This window comes from Mustela erminea, chromosome 10 (genome assembly GCF_009829155.1).
Source record: "Mustela erminea isolate mMusErm1 chromosome 10, mMusErm1.Pri, whole genome shotgun sequence".
In the NCBI taxonomy this organism is placed as follows: Eukaryota; Metazoa; Chordata; class Mammalia; order Carnivora; family Mustelidae; genus Mustela; species Mustela erminea.
In genome coordinates, this window is record NC_045623.1 from 89161024 (window position 1) to 89182606 (window position 21583).

The 21583-nt window shown below is 37.4% G+C and overlaps 1 protein-coding gene across 4 annotated transcripts in view; it reads left to right on the forward strand.

Moving 5' to 3' along the window:
• EYA3 (EYA transcriptional coactivator and phosphatase 3) overlaps positions 1-21583 on the forward strand; it is a 115609-nt gene that overhangs the window by 72918 nt on the left and 21108 nt on the right. For 3 of the 4 annotated variants that reach the window (XM_032303707.1, XM_032303708.1, XM_032303709.1), the window contains 7 exons: positions 768-905; positions 6977-7062; positions 9933-10116; positions 12083-12222; positions 17034-17117; positions 18582-18671; positions 20934-20992. In XM_032303707.1, the coding sequence (XP_032159598.1) occupies positions 768-905; positions 6977-7062; positions 9933-10116; positions 12083-12222; positions 17034-17117; positions 18582-18671; positions 20934-20992 (781 nt within the window). The remainder of the gene's footprint in view (positions 1-767; positions 906-6976; positions 7063-9932; positions 10117-12082; positions 12223-17033; positions 17118-18581; positions 18672-20933; positions 20993-21583) is intronic. The other variant, XM_032303710.1, reaches the window with a different exon arrangement.

The following is a 21583-nucleotide window of genomic DNA, read 5'->3' on the forward strand; positions in this document are numbered from 1 at the left end:
GAGAAATTTATGTGTTCTGACATGGGAAGATGTCTTTCACAGGTATTATGTGGAAAAGCAAATTATGAACAGTATGGATAATATCCCATTTTTATTAAAAAGAAAAAAGATTAGTAAATATGTAGAAGAAATCTAAGTGACTTCTGCAAACTGTTAATAGTGCTTAAGTCTGGATGCTGGGATTATATATGACTTTATTTTTTCTAAGTTATATATTTCTGTAATATTTTTAATTTATAAAAATAAGCAAGTATGTCTTTCCTAATCAGAAGAAACAGGTAATAAAATAACCAGCTTAAGAAGGCAGAAAAGTACTCAATACATTTTAGAAAGTTTTGGTGCTTGTTTAATGGGTAAGTGAATTTTAAACTTGTGTGGAATGTCTCCCACCTTGACAATGGATAAATGATTTATCACTGTACATGATCATCAGGCACTCTGTATAATAAACACTCCAGTTGGGTGTCAGTAGCTTTTTTTTCCTGAACCCTGATCAATCTTCCTCAACCATTGAAATGAACTTATATACATATCATTTTTGGGGATTTTGACAAGATTTTTGTTTCTGTGGCCCCATTCCCCAGTTTTTGAAACTGTATTTGCTTGTGGTATATTAGGAGTGGGACAATCAGTAATTTTCTCTTACAAGCAAATTTACTTTTGTTCTAAGATTTAGGTTTTAAACCTACTGGCTGATAATTAAAAGCATAACCACGCTCCTCAGTCCCAGTGTATTGTTTGTAATTGGTCCAATTTATCTGATTCAGGTGCATTGTGGCCAGGTATGAAACCTGAAAGTGGTTTAATTCAGACTCCATCTCCAAGTCAACACAGTGTTCTTACCTGCACTACAGGGTTAACCACAAGCCAGCCAAGCCCAGCACATTATTCTTATCCCATTCAAGGTAAATAGGCATGGTTGTGTGTGTTTTATTATTGTTGTTTTTGTTGTTTTCAGTCTATCTGTATCTCCAAACAAATTGGGTAATACAGGAGCACTGTCTTGTAAAACAGAAGGGGGTGATATTTGCACTTGTGCATGCTTTTTGTGTTAGGCACCCAGAATTCGGGACTGTGGTTTCTAAGTAGTTTAGCCTTTAAATGTGAATTGTAATGTGTAGAACTTCAGCCTTTCCTTTTGCATGTTGGTGTCCAGAAAACCTGTCTGATTTTGTTTTAGCCTGTTCTCAGTGGCACTTTGTCCTATAAATGAGCAGAAGACTCCCCATGGGGCAGAACTTTGCTGATTTCTTTTATGGGAAGTCCAGGTAGGGCAGTAGTGAGATGTGTGCTGCATTTTTTTGCTGCAGTGTTGTCATACCTCCCACTTGCTGCTTCTTGGTGAGAGCATTTTTTCTTCTCAAAAAGTTTAGTCTTGTTTCTATTTCATGATAAAAAGCATTGCCTTAAAGCTTGAACTCTGAACATCTTTGCCTTCCTGAGTTGTTGTTCTAAAAGGTTAGAATTATGACAGGACTATTAGGAATAAAGAGAGAGAAATTCAGAAGGCACTATGGGATTAATTCCCAGCCCTTCCACATCTAACACAGGCAATTTGTCATTGCTCCAGATTGGAAATTAATGTCCATGTTCCTGGCTTCTCATCTGCCTCCCTTCTCCTGATTTCTCCCAGCTTTAAAATTTTATTCATAAAATGGATGCTAGAGGAGTGAGGATGGGACAGCAAAAACTGGTCTGAGGTACTCTTAAGATACAAACTTTGGTGATAAAAAAGTGTTTTGATATAGATTATAGTAAATAAAATATTTTGCTACTCAGTTTTAATTGTTTTCATTGTAAATGATTAAGAACTACTTCTACTTGTTCCATTTACCAGTTAGTAAATAATTAAGTCAGGATGTAAGCTGGGCAGTCTGATCTCAGAGCATGAGTGCAATATTTATGATTTTCGGTATTGAAATCATGATGTCAATATCAGCTCTCCCAAAGAGAGAACCTTTACGGACAAACAAGTAAGTTTATTGTTCCTCCCTTTTCTGGTTAACCTCTTGGCACATTTTGTTGTTCGTTAGAACTTTGGCAGAGGGTAGAATTTAAGGCCGAAGGTAACCATCAAGTTATTAATTTTTACCTTTATTCTAAAGAAACATTGATAGAATACAAATTGAAACAATTGGCTAAAATGAAATGTGAGTATTGGCAGAGTCAAATTACCTAGGTTGTCTGCTATCAATATCACTCTCCTCTCTCCCACCTTTAGTTTTCCTTAGCATGGATAGTGAATGGCTGTCCAGGGCTGCTCTGTTCCCCCTGTATAACTGTCCAGTCCCTCCACGGAAGAAAAGCAAGAAGAATTCTGTCAGTTTTTGAAAAATGGTCAAAATAGCAGTGTCTCCTCATCGTACCCCAAAGCATTCTACAATTGACATATAGAGTTATCTAGAGTTGTCAAATCACTATGTTGTACACTTGAAGCTAATATGTGTCAACATACTGCAATTTCTTTAAAATGTATAATTTCAACCTAAAAAAAAGTTACACTTCTGGCTTGATCAACTCTGATCAAAGCCCTTTCTTCAGTTTATGCAATGCTTATGAAAGCCCTTCAGTTAACTAGATCTGGCTGCTTTATATCAATCTTTTCCTACAGTATAAATATGTGGCCCAGTCTCTGGTTATTTTCTTCAGTTGAGATGGTTTAGGTGGTTAATATTTAAGTGGTAAAATTAATTTCAGAAATTTCAAAACTAATTATAACGTAATCTTGACTTTTAATGAATGTGTTTGTGCTTAATTTTGTTGGTAGCACATGATAGTCTTTTTTTATAGTCTTTCACTAATCAGGAGTTTTGTTTTGTTCTGTTTTTTAATAGACATTAGTTTTTAGTTTAGTTTTAGATTTATAGACAAATTGAGAGGATGGTACAGAGAGTTACAGATACCCCCATCTTGTATATAATTTCCCCTATTATTGACGTCTTATTTAGAATGGAACATTTATTATAATTAATGAACCCATACTGGTACATTATTATTACCTAAGTCCATAGTTTATTCATAGTTCCTTAGTTTTTTGTTTTGTTTTGTTTTTTAAAGATTTTATTTATTTATTCATTTCACAGGCAGAGATTACAAGTAGGCAGAGAGGCAGGCAGAGAGAGGAGGAAGCACACTCCCCGCTGAGCAGAGAGCCCGATGCGGGGCTTTATCCCAGAACCCTGGGATCATGACCTGAGCCAAACGCAGAGGCTTTAACCCCCTGAGCCACCCAGGCACCCCCATAGTTCCTTAGTTTTTACCTGATGTCCTTTTTTTTGTTCCAGGATTCCATCCAGAATACCACATTCCATTTAATTGTCATGTCTACTTGGGCTTCTCTTGACTATGCAGTTTTTTAGGGTTTTTTTGTTTTTGATGACCTTGACATGCTATACTTGAGTCCCACAAGTTACACAGGAGTATACCTGTTTGCAGGATAGACGTGAATCCCACAAGTGTTTACTGAGCATCACCTGCACTGTGCCAGGTATTTTGCTAGATGTTGGAGATAAGAATAAGATAGTAAGATTCTGCCTTCTTGGAGCTTACAGATGAGTGGAAGAAACAGAAAGCAAGCAAGTAAATAATTAAATAGATTTTGAAAAGTTCTCAGAAAAAAAAAACAGATTGCTGTGATTGGGAAAACAAGGAATTAGTTGTGTTTTTTTTTTAATTAAATTTAATTTTTTTTAATTAGCATGCAAGCAGGGGTGGGGGCGTTTGGGGAGGGGCAGAAGGAGAGAGAGAGATGGAGAGAGAGGATCTTAAGCAGGCTCCATGCTGAGTGTGGAGCCTGGTGCAGGGCTTGATCTCACAACCCTGAGATAATGACCTGAGCCAGAGTCAAGAGTCAGATGCTTGACTGACTGAGCCACTCAGGCACCCCAAGGAGGGGTCAAAGAGCATGCCTCTGAGGAAGTGGACTTGCTGAGCGTGAGCCATTATGTTGGGAGGGCAAGAGGGACCGACCAGGGAGAACAATCCAGGCGGAGCAAGCAACATTGCCAAGGTGCTCAAGTGAGAAAGAGCTCATCTTGCTTTGAATAACTTGAAAGCCAGGTAGGCAAGGGTGGTAGAGGGAGACATGTATAAAGTTAAGACATGGGTAGAAAGTAAATCTTGCGCCAACTTTTATATACCACTAACCTTTAGGTCAACCTTCTGGCTTTGGGGCAGTGTCATTTAATTTGGCTGTGCCTCTCACAGTGCTATAACCACTGTCTTGTGATTAAAGCTGTCTGTGTATATTGACTATATTATTTGGACCTCTACTGGGGCATGGTTTTTTAAAACACACCTATGAGGAAACTACTGAGTCTCCTCTTTTCGTATTTATTGATTGGACCTCTAGTGGGGCATGGTTCTCAGAAGCTTTGTTTTTCTATTATTTCATGGCCCCGTTGTCAGAACAGGAGTGGAGACTATCCAAAAACAGTTGGACATGCCATTCGCATTTGGAGAGCAGATAGTCTTCAGATATGTATCAGTAGGATTGACCACTTGAGTTTTCTTTGATCCTCTAAGTTTGTATGTTTTGTTGCAATTTTATTGCTGCTGTTTTTGTTTCTTAAATCTGCGATCAAATATTATTTGTTGAGACATATATATGTGTATATGGGCAGAATGATAAGTACTATTTAGTACCTTTAGTCATAGTTATGTGTAGGGTAGTGTATACAGTGATGTGTGTGCCCTTTTAGGTGAGTTTGGCTTGGGTGCAATGATGGTTACAAGAGCCTAAAGAATTATGTATTTAATTGTTATCTCACTCCATCAATGCAGTCTGATCTCCATGAGAGCAGGGGACTTTGCCTTGTTCACTGCTCTATTCCTCAGTGACTGGAACAGTTTCTGGGTGCATAGTAGACCGTGGTTTGCTGAATGAATGAATATGGCACATATGAGAAAGGATTTGATTGAATTAGAGAAAGAAGTGGTATACTGAACCCTATAAGCTTTCTAGGTCAGTAGGCCAACATTTTCTATAATAGAAGCCACTATTGCTGAAAGTAGTTTGTGATCTTTAGGAAGGTATGTATTAAAAATTCAGTATAGCAACTAGCTAATCAAGTCATTAAACTTCCTAGTGGAGATATAAGAGTATATGACCACTTGTTTATAAGGTCCACCTTGTTACCTTTAGCCCAGTTCAGTAAGTAGTTTGAAAATTGTTAAATTTATAAAACCACTTTGTCAGAGTACCTTTTCCCCATGTATGCGAAGATATGAATGGGTTGTACTGCTAACCATTTATAAGTTAGTAATACAGAAGGTAGAACAGAATTAAAGGTAAATAGGAGAAAAGAGGATTATATGCTAGAATAAAGACCAATGAAAAATTGAGCTAGAAGTGGACTTCACTAGGAGAAATAAACTTAAGAGATTAAGTAAATTATTCATTTTCTTTCCCACCTTAAATCACCTTATGTCCTGTGTGTTTTATTGCTTGGCTACCTAGCATAATGTGCTGGTAATAAAACCTGAAAGCCACTCAAAATCTCTACCCACAAGAATGATTAAAAACTACTTACAGAATTATCTAAGCCTGTGTATTGTACAGTAATTCCTTGTACTTCCCCATGGTGGGAAATGGGTTAAGTCATGGTAAAGAAGAAGATGAATATTGGTAGGAAGAAAATACCATCTATGAGGTTATAAAATCTGTTTCATTCGGTTTTATGTTTAAGAAAGTAAACTCTTTTAAGAGTCCTGTAGTTCCCCTGGGAGAAGAAGTATTGTAGAAAAATTCTCCCTGGATTGTCAGGAAATCTGTCTTGGCTCATCCAGTTGGGAGATACTAGACGCCATCGTGACTAACACTGGTTCCATGACAGTAGACAAATTACCTTAACTCTTCTTTGTCCCAAGTTCTTCATCTGAAAGCTGGGGTTTCTCTTCTAATCTTTTCTAGACTTTCTTCTAAGCAGAGTACCCTTAGGGGAAGGAATAAACATTTCCCTGATTTTGATGAGTACTCTCATGTTTCTGCTTCATTTGTCCATCTGTTCTCTTCTTAATGGAGGTTTTCCTATTAACTTTACCTGTAAAGTACTTTGTTGCTAATGGGATAGGTAGTCAGATAGTCAGGTCTACCTGACGACGAATTCTTATGGCATGTGTGACTATAGTGTGCTTGTGATAAATGAGGGAAAGGACCAGTTCAAGACCAGTACCTTGTAGTCTTAGTTACTACACTGGTTCACCTGAAAAAAGTCACTTTAACAAATAGTAGTCACTGAAGATTTGACTAAAACCCTGGTGGAGTCTGTGGTAGAAGGATATAAAAAAAGTTAGCCCAAATTCTTGGTCCCAAAATAGGCAGCCTAAATAACTTACAGAGTATATTGTTACCTGGCCAGAATAATATTTAATATTTTCCAGGCTCATTGGTACAATCATTAAATGCCAGATCATGTTTATTGATCCACATTAATAATTCATGATTTGAGTAGAGCCCAAAAAGCAACTCCAAGCAGGTTTAGGGGATCAGCTCTATTCCTCAAAGTTAATTATGTTGCATTAGGAGAGGCATCGTTTGGGGCAAGTGGTAACAAATATCCCAGTCTAGGATTTACATGCAGATTTACCAGAGCTCTTGTGGTTTCTGCTGGTTGTCAGTCGGTCACATTGCAGGTGAGTCATCTTTCAAGGGCTGAGAAGATAGACTGGAGATTTGGTTAGCTTCTGATTCCATTCATTTCATTAGTATGAGCCAGTGCATTGTACATGTGTCCTTCCTAGGACTTTAATAGGAATAGTGGAAGACTCAAGTTAAAACAGAAAAATGTTTGAACTGTTTTATTTCTAATCAAGATTAAAGTATGGCATGCAGAAGAGCAAAATCAGTATTTGTTTCCTTTGTGCAATGTTCTTTATCTCCTTGTAGATCTGTTTACATAAGACACAATATGTTTTCCATTTCTTCTAGGCTTTTACATGATATCTTTAACATCTTTTCACACTCTCCATCCTATAGCTTCAAGCACAAATGCCAGCCTGATATCCACTTCATCTACAATTGCCAATATTCCAGCAGCAGCAGTTTCCAGCATCTCAAACCAGGTACAGTCTACTGAGTTCATCCTATTTTATATGGTTCATCAAGTTTGATCTTCTTCTCTTCACTCTCTGGTCAATTTGCTAATCTAAGAAACAGCCAGAACTGGGACCCTGGATGGTTTCTCAGGCTGCCCTCCAGTTTCTTTCATTACTATGCTATCTGACTGATACAGCTCTATCTGCTCACTTACCTACTTTGTGTGTCTGTCTCCTACCTTGTCCCTACTAGAATGTAAGCTCCGTGAGGATAGGGACTTACTTTTCTATTTTGTTCACTTATGTATTCCCAGAGTTCAGAAAAAGCCTGGTTCTTTCTACATTTTTATTTAGGCACTCATTTCTTCTTTGTGGTCTGGTCTCGATCACTGTTCTATTAATTCTTTATGTTTAGATCACTGGTAATAGCTTCAGTGTTTTAGGGGTTTTGTTTTTGGTGTTAGGTTTTTATTTGTTTTCTCTGCAGCAATGAAACTTCTCCATGAATCTCTTTTTTGGCTATAATTAACATTACTGTTCTGGTTCATCTTTTATGTTTGACTGTTTTTGCATTTCTTCATTCTTACAGTTCACAAATTACTGAGTTTCTACTATATACCTGGCACTCTTCCATGTTATTTATCTTTCCCTTTCCTAAGTTTTGTTTTTGATCCTGTTTTCTCTCATGGACAGTGTATATAGTTTTCCACATGTTTATTATTTCATCCCCAGAAATGTTTAACCACATTCACAGTGTCCATTTACTACCTCTGAAATGAACATTCTATCTTGACCGCATGATTTCTGCAGGCTTCCTGCTGATTGATGGCCATGTTTTTCTTTAATGTCTCGCCATTTCCCTAAGTTTATCATATCAAAAGCCAGGCTTTCATTCCACCTTTTTTTTGTCCTTCAAAAGTAAAAACCACTTTTCCCTATGACTTTTCAATTGTCAGTGAGACCATTTTTAAATAAAGCTAGGCCTCAACCAAACCAGTTGTTTTCAGTTTTTTTCCCTCACCTATTCCTAATGTAGCCATTTCTAGAATTCTTTCTCTTCCATTTTTGCTATTATTTCCTATGTTTTGGTTCTTCCCCTTTAATCCTGTTACTTCGGTTAACTGTTCATCTCATCTCCAGTTTTCCTCTGTACCTAACCATTTCCTAAAACACTATCTGAGGACACATGGCTGATTCAGTCAGCGGAGCATACAACTCTTGATCTTGGGGTCCTGAGTTCAGGCCCCATGTTAAGGTTAGAAATTACTAAAAAAAATTTTTTTAAAAAGATTTTAAAACACTGTCTGAGTAATTTTCTCAAAAGTCTACTTTTATCCTGTCAATCATCTGCCCAGAGTCTGTCTCTATTTTTGTTGTTTTGATTTTGATAGTCACTGTTACCTGCCCCCCACACACAAACTATACACCATGGCCTTAAGAATCCAAGTCACATTCATAGGCTTGCATGACTCATTCAAGCCTGCAAGATCCTTTGTTTCAACCAGACTCAGTATCTCTGGTCCCTTAATAAAACCTTTTTAGGCCCTATTCATGCTCTTATTTCCTCTGTCTGTTTAGCTCAGAAAGCTCTGACTATCACAGTTTGCAGGGATAGTTGTCTTCCTCTGTATTTCATTCATTGAACATATAATTGACTGCCAATTTGTTGGAAATGTTGTCTCCTCCTGCTAGACTTTTAACTCCCTTGAGTTCAGCCAGTACAGCTTACTCTTTTGTTTAATGTTCCAGCTCATACCTAGACACATACCCTGACTGAGTTGTATTTGGTTTATGATAGATGCTCAGTACTCTTTATAATTGGTCTGGTTAATTAGCTTCTTCCTGCTTCTTACCAACATCAGTATCAGTTGAAATTTTTTAAGGTATGTATTTGAGCTACACATCATACACATTTTTTGTACAGCTTTATTAAGGTATAATTGATCTATAATAATCTGCATATACTTAAATTGTAGTTTGATAAGTTTTGACATGTATGTGCCCATGAAATCATTAAAAAGTTCCCTCCAATTTTCTTCTTTTTTTTTTTTTTTTAAGTAGGCTCCATGCCCAGCATGGAGCCCAAAGTGGGGCTTGAGCCCATGATCCTGAAATCAAGACCTGAGCCAAGATCAGGAGTCAGAGACACTTAATGGGCTGAGCCACCCAGGTGCCCCAATACTCAGTTTTTAAACTAGGAAACCTTAATGTAGAATATGTGCTTTTTTGTTTAAGCTCATCTGTACTTAGAAAGCACTAGCATCTAGTGAAGTTGCTTATAAACTTCTTAAAGAATAGAATCATCAGAAATTCTGTGCAGAAATTTACACAGAAATTCAGTACCTAAAATGGACAAAGAAAGAAAGAAAGCCGTTAGAGTAGAAAAGGGACGTTGTGTGTAGAGTGCACGGGACCCTTCTCTCTCAGCCTCCTGCTCATGGTAAAGATAGCCTCTGAGGTCTCTCCTCTTGACTCTTAGGTTGCCACAGAATGCATTTTGAAAATCATTGGTTTAGGTGGAAGCTATAGATGGGTAAATGAGAAGTCAAATAAATGTTTTAGGAAACTAACAATGAATAAGAGGGACATGAAAGTGGGGCACCTAGGTGGCTTGGTCATTAAGCATCTTCCTTTTGCTAAGTTCATGATCCTAGGGTCCTGGGATTGAGCCCCGTATCGGGCTTCCTGCTCGGCGGGAAGCCTGCTTCTCCTTCTCACACTCCCCCTGCTTGTGTTCACTCTCTTGCTCTCGCTGTGTCTCTCTCTGTCAAATAAAGAAATAAAATCTTTAAAAAAAAAAAAAAAAAGTGGGGGGGGACAGAAAGTCTCTTGTGTTGAAATCAGTGCTTTGCTCTTTCTAAGTCTTGTTTTCCTCCCTTATTCCCCTTGGTCTACAGGACTATCCCACCTATACTATCCTTGGTCAGAGTCAGTACCAGACCTGCTACCCCAGCTCCAGCTTTGGAGTCGCGGGCCAGACTAACAGTGATACCGAGAGTACCACATTAGCCGCAGCCACATACCAGACGGAGAAGCCTAGTGTCATGGTACCTGCGCCGACAGCACAGAGACTTTCCTCTGGTAAGCACCGTACCTCTCAAGCCTGTGGCTTAAGAGCACTTCATTCAACATTACGGAATAGTAAAGATCATTTTGTTCTGGTCTGAGTCACTGTTACTGTGCTATTGGCTTTCCTTCTCAGGTGAGGAATATTTAAATATTAGAACCAGATATGTGCTGAGTCATTGGCAGGCTGAATGTAATACCTGATACTGTGAACTGAAAAGCACCAAGAATGAGAAGACTGTGACAGCCACCCCGCCCTTCAGCTTTACTGTGTTTGTCATAGGGAACTTCAGAATCTTGGCACATTTTGTCAAAGCTGAAGGACTCTAGTTTTAGTCAGTATGTATTGTGGACTCCTGCAGTGGCCTCAGAGCAGTAGTCCTTAACTTTTTCTACGTCATGGATCTCCAAGATCATGAGGAAAGCCATGGTCCTTCCCCTCTCAAGGAAATACATACTTAACCTACAAGTCTAAACCTGTACATTTAGGTTTGAAATGTGTTGATGAATTATGAAGTCCAGGTTAAAAAAAAAAAACCCTGACATAAAGGCTTTATACACACATTCAGTAAGTAAACATATGTATATCCTTTTTATTTGTCTCTATCATTCAGGAAAATTTAGTGCTTGGCTGTCACATCATATAATTGGATGAAGGACTGTTTATTGTTAGCACTGATGCATTTTTAAAAGTAGTGCTCTGTCTCAACTAAAGCAGTTTTTTGTGTACCTTCACTAGTCTTCTAAGAAAAGGATACTGCTTCAAATTTACATAACTTTGAAATAGGTACACTTGTTGATGCCTTAGTTTTGAATTCATAGCTCTAAATATCTATTCTTCCTAACAATTTTAACTTATTAATAATAGGGAATTTCAAACCTAGAAGTTGTCAGAATAGTATAATGAACATCTTATGTATCCATCATCCATCTTCAACAATTAACTCGTATTTCAACTGTACTTAATCCAGTTCTCTCACCAAATTCCAGCATTCTATGTCTATACAATAAATATTTGCTAGTGTAACCACAATGCCATGCCCTCTGAAATAATTCAGCAGTAATTCCTTACACTATCATAAAATACTAAAAGGTATTATTTCTAGTTTTCTCATAAATATGAAGTTTTATTTTCCTTTTTTATTAGAGTTTTTAATTTTTTAAAAACTAACCTATTTTATTTAGAGTTTATTTAAATTAGGATCAAAGTAAGGTTCATACATTGGGATTAATGGATATATACTTTCTCTTTTAACTTATAAATTCCCCTTTTTTTAATTCTCTGATGTACTGTATTTGTGAAGAAACTGGAGTGTTTATCTCATGCCATTTCCCAGTCTGAATTTTGCTGATTATCACTGTATTGGATAGATCTACATGTCCTGCTGGCTTCTGTATTTTATTTTAAATTGGTAAATAGAACTAGAGTCATGGTTTTCAACTAAAAGTGATTTTGTGCTTTGCCCTCTCCCGCATTCGCCTAAGACATTTGGCAGTGTATGGAATACTTTTGGTTGTCACAGTGGGTGGGGAGTGCTACTGGCATCTAGTGGATAAAGGGCAAGGGTGCTGCTTAGCCAGTCATCCTAGAATACATAGGACATCAGCTCAACAAAAAATTATCTGGCCCAAAATGTCAATCGTGCCAAGTCAAGAAACTCTGATATAGAAGCTTGGCCAGATACAGGTTTAGGTTTTTGGGGGTTGTGTATGAGAAACAACTTTATAGCTATGTTCTTGCATTGAGAGGCAGGTATATAAATTCTATTATAACTATCTCTGTTATATTAGGAGCTGTTGATGCTTGATGTTGGTGCCTAGGTCTGCATTCCTAAACTGATCAGGATCAGGCAAAGTTTGATTTTCCAGACTTTATTGCTGTAATATGGTTCTTATGGACAGAAAGCATGCTGACCCTCTTCCAGCTCTGGTTCTTATAGCCTGTGACTACTGGCAATATATATCTCACTTTTCTTTCCAGGAGACCCTTCTTCAAGCCCATCTTTGTCCCAAACTACACCAAATAAAGATGCGGATGACCAGTCCAGAAAAAACATGACTGGCAAGAACCGGGGCAAAAGGAAAGCTGATGCCAGCTCTTCCCAGGACAGTGAATTGGAAGTATGGGAAGAAACTCATTTGAGCTACCTACTTTTTTTTCTCATTTTTTAAGTTCATCGAACATACTTATCTGAAACTCATGGAGATACTGTAGTTCTGTGTTTAATGTCCCCCAACCCCCCGCCCTGCCACCATCTGCGATTCTTGGTCAAGAGAAACGAAACTGGCCTAGTGAGGAGAGAAATGTAAAAACACATTCTCCGTGCCCATAACTTGCCATATTACTTTCGGATGCCTTTCACCAAAGCATTGCAGAAGCTTTTTTGAATTTAGGTAGTCAGGTAACTTTTTATTTAGTTTGTTAGTTTGTTTAGTTTGCCAGAACAGTTTGTTCTCTGTGTTCAGAGCGGAACAGAAAGAACAGTTCCCTCATATTCAGAAAGCACAGGGTGTCACAGATAATGTCATAGTGTTCTCCTTTTAAAAATCTAAAAGTAAAATGAGAAGATGAGAGTGCTTTAGGCCAAGCTTCTGTGAAACCGCATAACTTATTAATGAGACGAGTGCTCACTTATTTTGTGGTTAAGCACTATAAGCATTTATTAGGGACATTGCATTTGGCTTCATTATTAAAAAGATTAGAAAATCATACAAAATGCTAATAATAGTTGAGTTTTTATATGCTTTTGTTTTTGTATTTGATTTTTCTATAATATGAGCATTTAATGGGTAGAGGGATGCTATATTTAAAAATGAGTTCATCGATAGGTATTAAGACATGAGTAAATTAAGGCTGTGTTTGGGGACTCTCTTTCCTTTTATTCCTGACCAAAAAAAGAAAGGTAAAAAAAAAGAAGAAGAAAATCTAAGTCCTTTTACATTTTTTGGGAAAAACTGAGAACCAAGTTTTTTTTAGTAGTGGTAAAATATATGCAATAGAAAATTTACCATTTTAACCATTTTTTAAATGTGCAGTTCAGTGACATTAAGTACATTTACAGTGCTGTTTGTTGCCACTATCTATTTCCAGAACTTTTTCATGATCCCAAACAAAAACTCTGCCTATTAAGCGATAACTCCCCGTTCTCCCCTCCCACTAGCCGCTGGCAACCTCTATTCTACTTTCAGTTTCTCGGAATTTACCTATTCTGAGTATCTCGTGTAAGTGGAATAATAGAATATCTACCCTTTTGTGTGAGACTTCTTTCACTTAGCATCTTTTTAAGGCTCATCTGTGTTATAGCATGTATAAGATCTTCATTTCCCTTTGTACCTGAATAATATTCCATTGTCTGTATATACCATGTTCTGTTTACTCATTCATTTGTTGATGGACACGAACAGTTTTTTCCACTTTCGAGTTACTGTGAATAATGCTGCTATGAACATTGTTATCCAGATATATATTTCTTTCAGTCTCTCTTTTCAGTTATTTTGGATATAAACTAAAGAGTAGAATTGCTAGATTATATGGTGATTCTGTGGTCAACTTTTTGAGGAAACAACAAAATGTTTTCCATAGTGGCTATATCATTTTACATTCCCACCAGCAATGCAGGAGAGTTCTCATTTCTCCACAACCTCACCAACACTTGTTATCCCCCACCCCCTTTTTTAAAAATAGTAGCCATCCTAGGGGCTCCTGGGTGGCTCAGTGGGTTAAAGCTTCTGCCTTTGGCTCGGGTCATGATCTCAGGGTCCTGGGATCGAGCCCCCCATGGGGGCTCTCTGCTCAGCAGGGAGCCTGCTTCCCCCTTCTCTCGCTCTGCCTGCCTCTCTGCCTATTTGTGATCTCTGTCTGTCAAATAAATAAATAAATAATTTTTTAAAAAAATAATAGCCATCCTAATAGATGTGAAATGGTTTTGATTTCCATTTCCTTAATGGCCAATAATAGTGTTGAACATCTATTCATGTATTTAATGGCCATCTGTATATTTTCTTTGGAGAAATAGCTGGTCAAATCCTATGACCAGTTTTTAATGGGTCGTTTGGTATTTTGTTGTTGAGTTTTAGGAATTCTTTATATATTCTAGATACTAATCACTTATCAGATATCTGACGTGCAAATATTTTCTCCCATTCTGTGTATTCTTTTTACTCTCTTGATAGTATTCTTTGATGCACAAAAGTTTCACATTTTGTTGAAGTCCTGCTTTTCTTTTATTTGTTGTGCTTTAGTGTTAAAAAATACAAGGTTATAAAGGCATTTACCTATGTTTTCTTCTAAGAATTTTATTGTAGCTCATAAATTTAGGTCTTTGATTCATATTGAATTAATTTTTTTCATATTGAGTTAATTTTTATATATGGTCTAATAAGTAAGTAAGGGTCTAATTTCATTCTTTTGCACATGGATATCCAATTTTCCCAGCACGTTTTGTTGGAAATATTTTCCTTTCTCCATTGAATGGTCTTAGCATCCTTGTCAAAAATAGACCATATATGGGGGCACCTGGGTGGCTCAGTCAGTTAAGTGTCTGCCTTTGGCTCGGGTCATGATCCTAGGGTCCTAGGATTGGGGCCTCTAATCCCATCAGGCTCCCTGCTCAGTGAGGAGTCTGCTTTTCCCTCTCCCTCTATCCCTCCCGCCCCGCCTTGCACTCGTGCTCTGTCACTTGCTCTGCTCTCTCTCAAATAAATAAATCTTTTTTTTAAAAAATTGACCATACCTGGAATTAAGCCCCACATTGGTCTTCCTGCTCAGCAGGGAGCCTGATTTTCCCCTCTCTCTCTGCCTGCCTCTCTGCTTACTTGTGATTACTGTCTGTCAAATAAATAAATAAAATCTTTTAAAAAAAGATTGACCATATATGTCAGGGTTTATTTCTTAGGAGTTATCTTGTCAATTTCATTAGTATATGTGTGTTTCCTTTTGCAGGTACCACATTGTATTGATTACTATAGCCTTGTAGTAAGTTTTGAAATCAGGAAGTGTGAGTTTTCCAACTTCATTCTTTTTCAAGATTATTTTGGCCTTTCAGGCTATGGAATATGAGATTCCATATGAATTTTAGGATGAGTTTTTCTTTAAAAAGCAATACTGAGATTTTGATAAGGATGCACTGAATTTGTAAATCATTTGGGTAGTATTGTCACTTAAACATTGTTAAGTCGTTCATCCATGAACATGGGATGTCTTTCTGTTTATTTAGATCTTGGAGCTTGAGCACAGGACCCTGAGATCATGACCTTAGCCAAAATCAAGAGTCGGTTGCTAAACCCAACTGAACCACCCCAGGCATCCCTTGGTTAAATTTATGCTTAAGTATTTTATTAGTTTTGATGCTATTATAAATGGAATTTTTTTTTTAATTTCTTTGAGGATTAGTTGTTACAAGTATATAGAAATACAGCTCATTGCTGAATTCATTTATTAGCTCTAATAATTTTTCGTGGATTCTTTAGGAATTCTTTAGAAAAATGATTTTTCTCTATATAAGATCATGTCATTTGTGAACAGAGATAATTTTATTTTTTCCATTACAACTTGGGTACCTTCTTCTCCCCCCAATTCTTGCCAAATTATTCTGGCTAGAATTTCTGGTACTTACGTTGAATAGAAGTGATGAAAACAGGCATACTTGTCCTATTCCTGATCTCAGGGATAAAGCTTCCAGTCTTGCACCATTGAGTAAGATATTAATTCTGGGTTTTTCATATACAATCTTTATCATGTGAGGAAATTCACTTCTACTTCTATTTTATTGAGTGTTTTTATTATGAAAGTGTATTGAATTTTGTCAGATGCTCCTCCTGCATCAATCGAAATGACGATTGGGTTTTTACCCCTCTGTTTTGTTAAGGTAGCATATTACACTGATTAATTTTTGTATGTTGATCCATCCTTGCATTCTAAACAAATCCCACAGGGCCATGACATACAGTCCTTTTAATATGCTGTTAGAATTTTGTTTGCTAGTATTTTTGTGGAGAACTTTTTGCTTTGATATTCATAAGAGATATTGGTCTGCAGTTTTCTTGTAGTGTCTCTATTACCTGACCTTAGTATAAGGGTAACGCCGGCTTCATAGAACGACTTAGGAAGTATTCCTTCATATTCAACTTTTTGGAAGAGTTAAAGAAGGATTGGTGTTATTTCTTTAAATGTTTGGTAGAATTTAACAGTGAAACCATCTGGCCCTGGGCTTTTCTTTCTTGGTATCTTTTTGATTACTGAGTTCAACCTCTGTTAAAGGTCTATTCAGATTTTTGTTTCTTCCTGAGTCCGTTTTGGCATTTTGTAAATTTCTAAGAAGTTGTCCCTGTCCATCTAGGTTATTTGTTAGTAGTCCATAGTATTTTCTTGTAATTCTTTTTATTTCTGTAAAATTGATAATAACATCCCCACTTCCGTTTCTGATTTTACTAATTTGAAGCTTCTTTTTTTTCTTAACCTAGCTAAAAGTTGTCAATTTTGTAGATCTTTTCAAAGAACCAACTTTTGGTTTCATTGATTTTTTTTTTCTTGTTACTTTTCTACTCTCTGATTTATTTATCTCCATTCTAACCTTTAGTCTTTCCTTCTGCTGGTTCATTCCAGTTCCTTAAATTGGACAGTCATGTTATTGATTGAAATCTTACTTCTTTTTGAAGGCATGTATTTTATAGCTATAAATTCTCCTCTTAGTACTGATTTCATTACAGCCTATAAATTTTGGTGTGTTGTGTTTTAGTTTTCATTAATCTCAAGGTATTCCTAATTTCACTTGGGATTTTTTTTCTTTGATCTATTAGTTGTTTAAAATTGTGTTGTTTAATTTTCACATATTTGTGAATTTTTCAGTTTTCTTTCTGTTACATATTTCTTGTTCCATTCCATTCTATTAAGAAAAGATGCTCACTCACTGTTTTTTGTTTTCCTTCCTCAGCGGGTATTTCTATGGGACTTGGATGAAACCATCATCATCTTTCACTCTCTTCTTACTGGATCCTATGCCCAGAAGTATGGAAAGGTAATTTGAGTCTTTCTTCCTTTGTTGTAGTGTCCTCCTCCTGACTATATGGACAGGTAACCAAAATCACTTTCTCTGCTACCTGTATCTTACCCTGTTGGCCTTTCTTTCACTTTCCATGTAAAACTTCACCTGATGGCTTGTACCAGACAGGCAACATGGTCAGGCAGTATTAATAAAGCTGGAGACTAGACCTAGGACCAGTGCTATATAAGCTTAAGTTGTTCAAGACTACTGTTTTATAAAGACTAAATATGGGAATGAAGCTCAAAACAGAATGGAGTCTTAGGATTATATATTCCAAAGACATATCCGTTAACCTTAAGTCACTTTTAACAGCCCAAACTGAGCGTTTTATTTAGCTGAGTATATGCCAGATATGTAAATTTAAAATATATATAAAGTACAAAATATTTTTCTTACATAGATTACATACCTCCTTAAACTAAATATATACCAAGCAGAATTTAATTTATTTAGTCATCAATATAAACAGAGTTTTGGGAGGGGGACGTTGTTTGTTTGTTTGTTTTAGATTGATTTATTTATTTGAGAGAGAGAGTGAGAAAGAGCACACACGCACGGGGTTGTGGAGGGAGGAAAGAAAGAGGAAAATCCAAGCAAACTTCACACCAGGAGTTGGGCGTTTAACCAACTGCACCATCCAGGTACCCCTAAACATCAGCTTTAATAGAGGGATAAGCTATGTATTTCTACACTAAATTATCTCCAGGCTTCTATTTTTTTGTTTCTACGAATAAATTTTATAAAAATATCTGCTTCCTTTGCTTTCTTACTATTCCCATTTATTTCTTATTATCATTAATGTTTCTGTTAGAAGTGCTTTCCACAGGCTTTTAGTATCCAGGCTGGTAAGCTGACATTAGCTCATACGCTGTATAAGCTGATTATAAAAGTATATAAAATAAGAGCATACAGAAGCCTAGATAGTTATTGAACAAACAAAATGTTTGTGAACATTTTGTGAAGTGAAGACCTCATGGTTCACTTTAAAGCTAAATGCATTGGTTTTCCTACAAATATTTTGACTTTAAAGCCTTCTTCCTTTATTTCCTGACTGTTGAGATTGTCAGATAACTGACTTCCAGTATTTATACTCGGGGGGGGGGGGGGGGGGGGGGGCGGGGGGGCTGAAGGGAGATAATAGGTATTACATTAGTAATATTTTAGCAATAGTTAGCATTTCTTACAAAACAGGGAATTTCCACTCAAAATGGTTTTTTTTAAGTGAGTTTAGTTTTCTAAAAACTGACTTCAGAAATTAACTTTGCATAATCCCAGATTCCTCTCACTGTGAATGAAATTGCGTGAGTAATAGTTAGAAGCACTTTTGCAGGCCTGTGTTGTTGTGGCCTTGACCCAGAATAACTCCAAAATACCTGAAGATTAGAACCAGTGCTGTTGGTACCAAATTAAACAAATTTTTCTCTTACTGTCTTCTAGGATCCAACAGTAGTGATTGGCTCAGGTTTAACAATGGAAGAGATGATTTTTGAGGTGGCTGATACACATCTGTTTTTCAATGACTTAGAGGTAAGCATTTTAAAGTGTTCTGTGCTTCAGTTAAACATTTTGTTTGTTCAATAACTATCTAGCCTCTGCTTATGTATTGAGAGGAAATGTGGTGAGAAGGGGTGGTTGTGGAGAAGCCACTTGGCCACTTAGGCTTTTATAGGCTTAGAAGAACAGTACCTTAGCTTGGTCATCAGTCTTGGTACTGGCCCTCAATTTTATTGGTTCAAAAATTTGATTTTTGTTAGCCTCTTTGGAAGTGATCTAGCTCTAGAGGAAATGCCAGCCCTTCACACAAAACAGTGAAATATAAACCAACATTCCTATTTATTCATCTGTCTTAAGTAACAAATAATAAGGTGGGTTTTACTCTGTACTCTTAATTATATCTTGACTATCTTTTGACTTTACCTTCTTAAAATATAATCTCTTGATCTATCAGATCTATAAATGGCTATTCTGACTCATTATACTTTATGTATGCTTATTATCCATGTATAGGTTAACCTTGATGTCCAGAATCATTTTATAGTTAGATGCAAGGAAAACCAGGGACACGAAGAATTTCTTGGTGAAGTTTTTTGGCTTTGACATTTGAGTTCACCTTTGAGGTGACCGTGGTATAGTGGCAAGAGCACAAGACTGGGAAGTCAAAAGACCAGAGTGTGAGTTCCAGGTTAGGAAAATTATCTCCCCATTCTGGGCCTCAGTTAAGCAGTTATCCTACACAAGAAACTAGTAACAATTGTTCTCTCTGGAGAAGGGGATATGTTGCTGGGACACAGAGGTGGGAAGGAGCGGACTTTTCACTTCATGCCCTTCTGAGTTTCAGACTGTGTACTACTTACGTAACCTCGTTTTTTAAAAACAGTGAAAATTGTAAGTTAAAAAACAAAATAGTGGGGTGCCTGGGTGGCTCAGTCAGAAGAACACGTGACTCTTGACCTCAGGGTTGTGAGTTCCAGTCCCACATGGGGTATAAAGATTACTTAAAATAAATATAATTAATTAATTAAAAATAAGATAACATTTTATAAACACAAAATAATCCTATTTCTTTTCAAATGTAGTCTAGTTTTACTCAATGAACAGTTCTCCAACAAATTGAATTACCAGGGCTCTAAACTCTTTGTCTAACCTCCACAATGCTTTAATCTTCCTCAACTTCACATGTTGACATGTTAGGACAGCATAGTTTTACTCATCAAACATTTATTGAAAACCTATTTTGTGCCAATAATTATTGCCAAATTGTATTTGTAATGATTTTCTAGACATAGACCTCACTCAGGACTGAAAGTTCTGTGAAGAATTTGACCTGAATGTGTTCCTGCCCCCCAGGTCAGTGGTTCTCAACTTTAGGGGGCATAAGAATCACCTGGGGAGCTTGTTAAAAATGAAGATTCTAGGACTTCACACCCAGAAATTCTGATTGAAGTAGGTCTGGGGTGGACCCAAGAATATGCATTTTTAAAAAACTTCCCCCAGGGGATTCTGATACAGGTGGACATAACAATATTGCCTTAGGTGGTATCAGAGGAGTGAATCTCTCAGTGTTAGGCAGTGGGTGGCATTTTATGTCCATAGTAGCTCAGGCTTGGTGGAGAGAACCTTGGATTCAAATTAGAAGGCCCAGGCTTTTTCTAGTTCTTTTTTATCACTCACTAGTTTATAAATGCGGGTCATTCGTTTCACCTCACTTTTTGGAACATGAGGAGATTAACTTAGGTGACCACTTCTAATTCCTAAGTTTGGATTTACAGATTTCTGTTACAGTCATTCTCCGTTTTGATACCATACTCTACCAGCATCTGTTTCATCTGCAAAAACGTATTGGATACATGCTACATTAAGAGCGAGCACATGCTACACAAGGACTAGACTGGAGGGGTACAGAGAAGCTGTAGGATACAGATTGTGCCACAGGAAGGCCACAGTGTATAACAGAACTTCACAGTCTGGCGTAGGACATTGACATCCCTGACAGTGGAAAGAGCTTGTGTTTTTACCCATGAGCTGTTGTGTTATACCCATGACTACTGAGAGAAGAGCATACTTGAGAGTTGGGCTGGGTAAGGAAGATTTCATGAAGACCATGGGACCTGACTTAGGCCTTAAAAGAAGTTGGACAGCAGGGGGGTGAGAGTGGTCCTCCACACACAAGAGAGACTGTAAGGTATTTCATCATCTGCCATTGTTTGTGGTCTTTTTACAATATGTCATGGTGGTGGTGGCACTTACGCTCCCTGGACTGAAATAGCTTTTGGTTTTGTCTTTCAACAGGAGTGTGACCAGGTGCACGTGGAAGATGTGGCTTCTGATGACAATGGCCAGGACTTGAGGTGATAGAAGCAGTGATGTCTTAAACTTAAGTATATACCTGTTAGGCACGAGACACTGTCTAGGTTCAGAGGAAAACAAAGACGAGTAAGACATGGCCCTAAAAGATCTCGCAGTGCTAGTGGAGACCGAGAGGTAATGATGGACTGCCATGTGTGGAGGTGCCTGTAGAGAATGTGACAGAGCACAGAAAAGGAAGTAATTTTGGTGGCTATGGTTGCCAGCATTGGAGGGGCCTTCTCAGTGCAGTAGAATTTGAGTATGGCCTTGAAGAATGGGTAGCAATGATGGAATAAGGGAAAAAGGCTTCAAAGTAAAGGATACACTAGTTTCTCTTTGCCCAGATTTTCAGTCAGGAGGAGTGTGCTTCCAGACTGTCAGTTTTAGATACAAATAAGCATGGGGCATTTTACCAGGGAAACTAACTGTGGGGTCTATTGGTGTCAGGAGTAACCCTATCAGAGACAGCCTTAAACATTGTGTCAGTGAACACTATACCACGGGGATCTCGATGGCAAAATGCTTGCTTTGTGTCCTCATTTCTCTCTTGACTACTGTCTTTTTACCCAGTAGTCTTACTGAATAATTCAAAA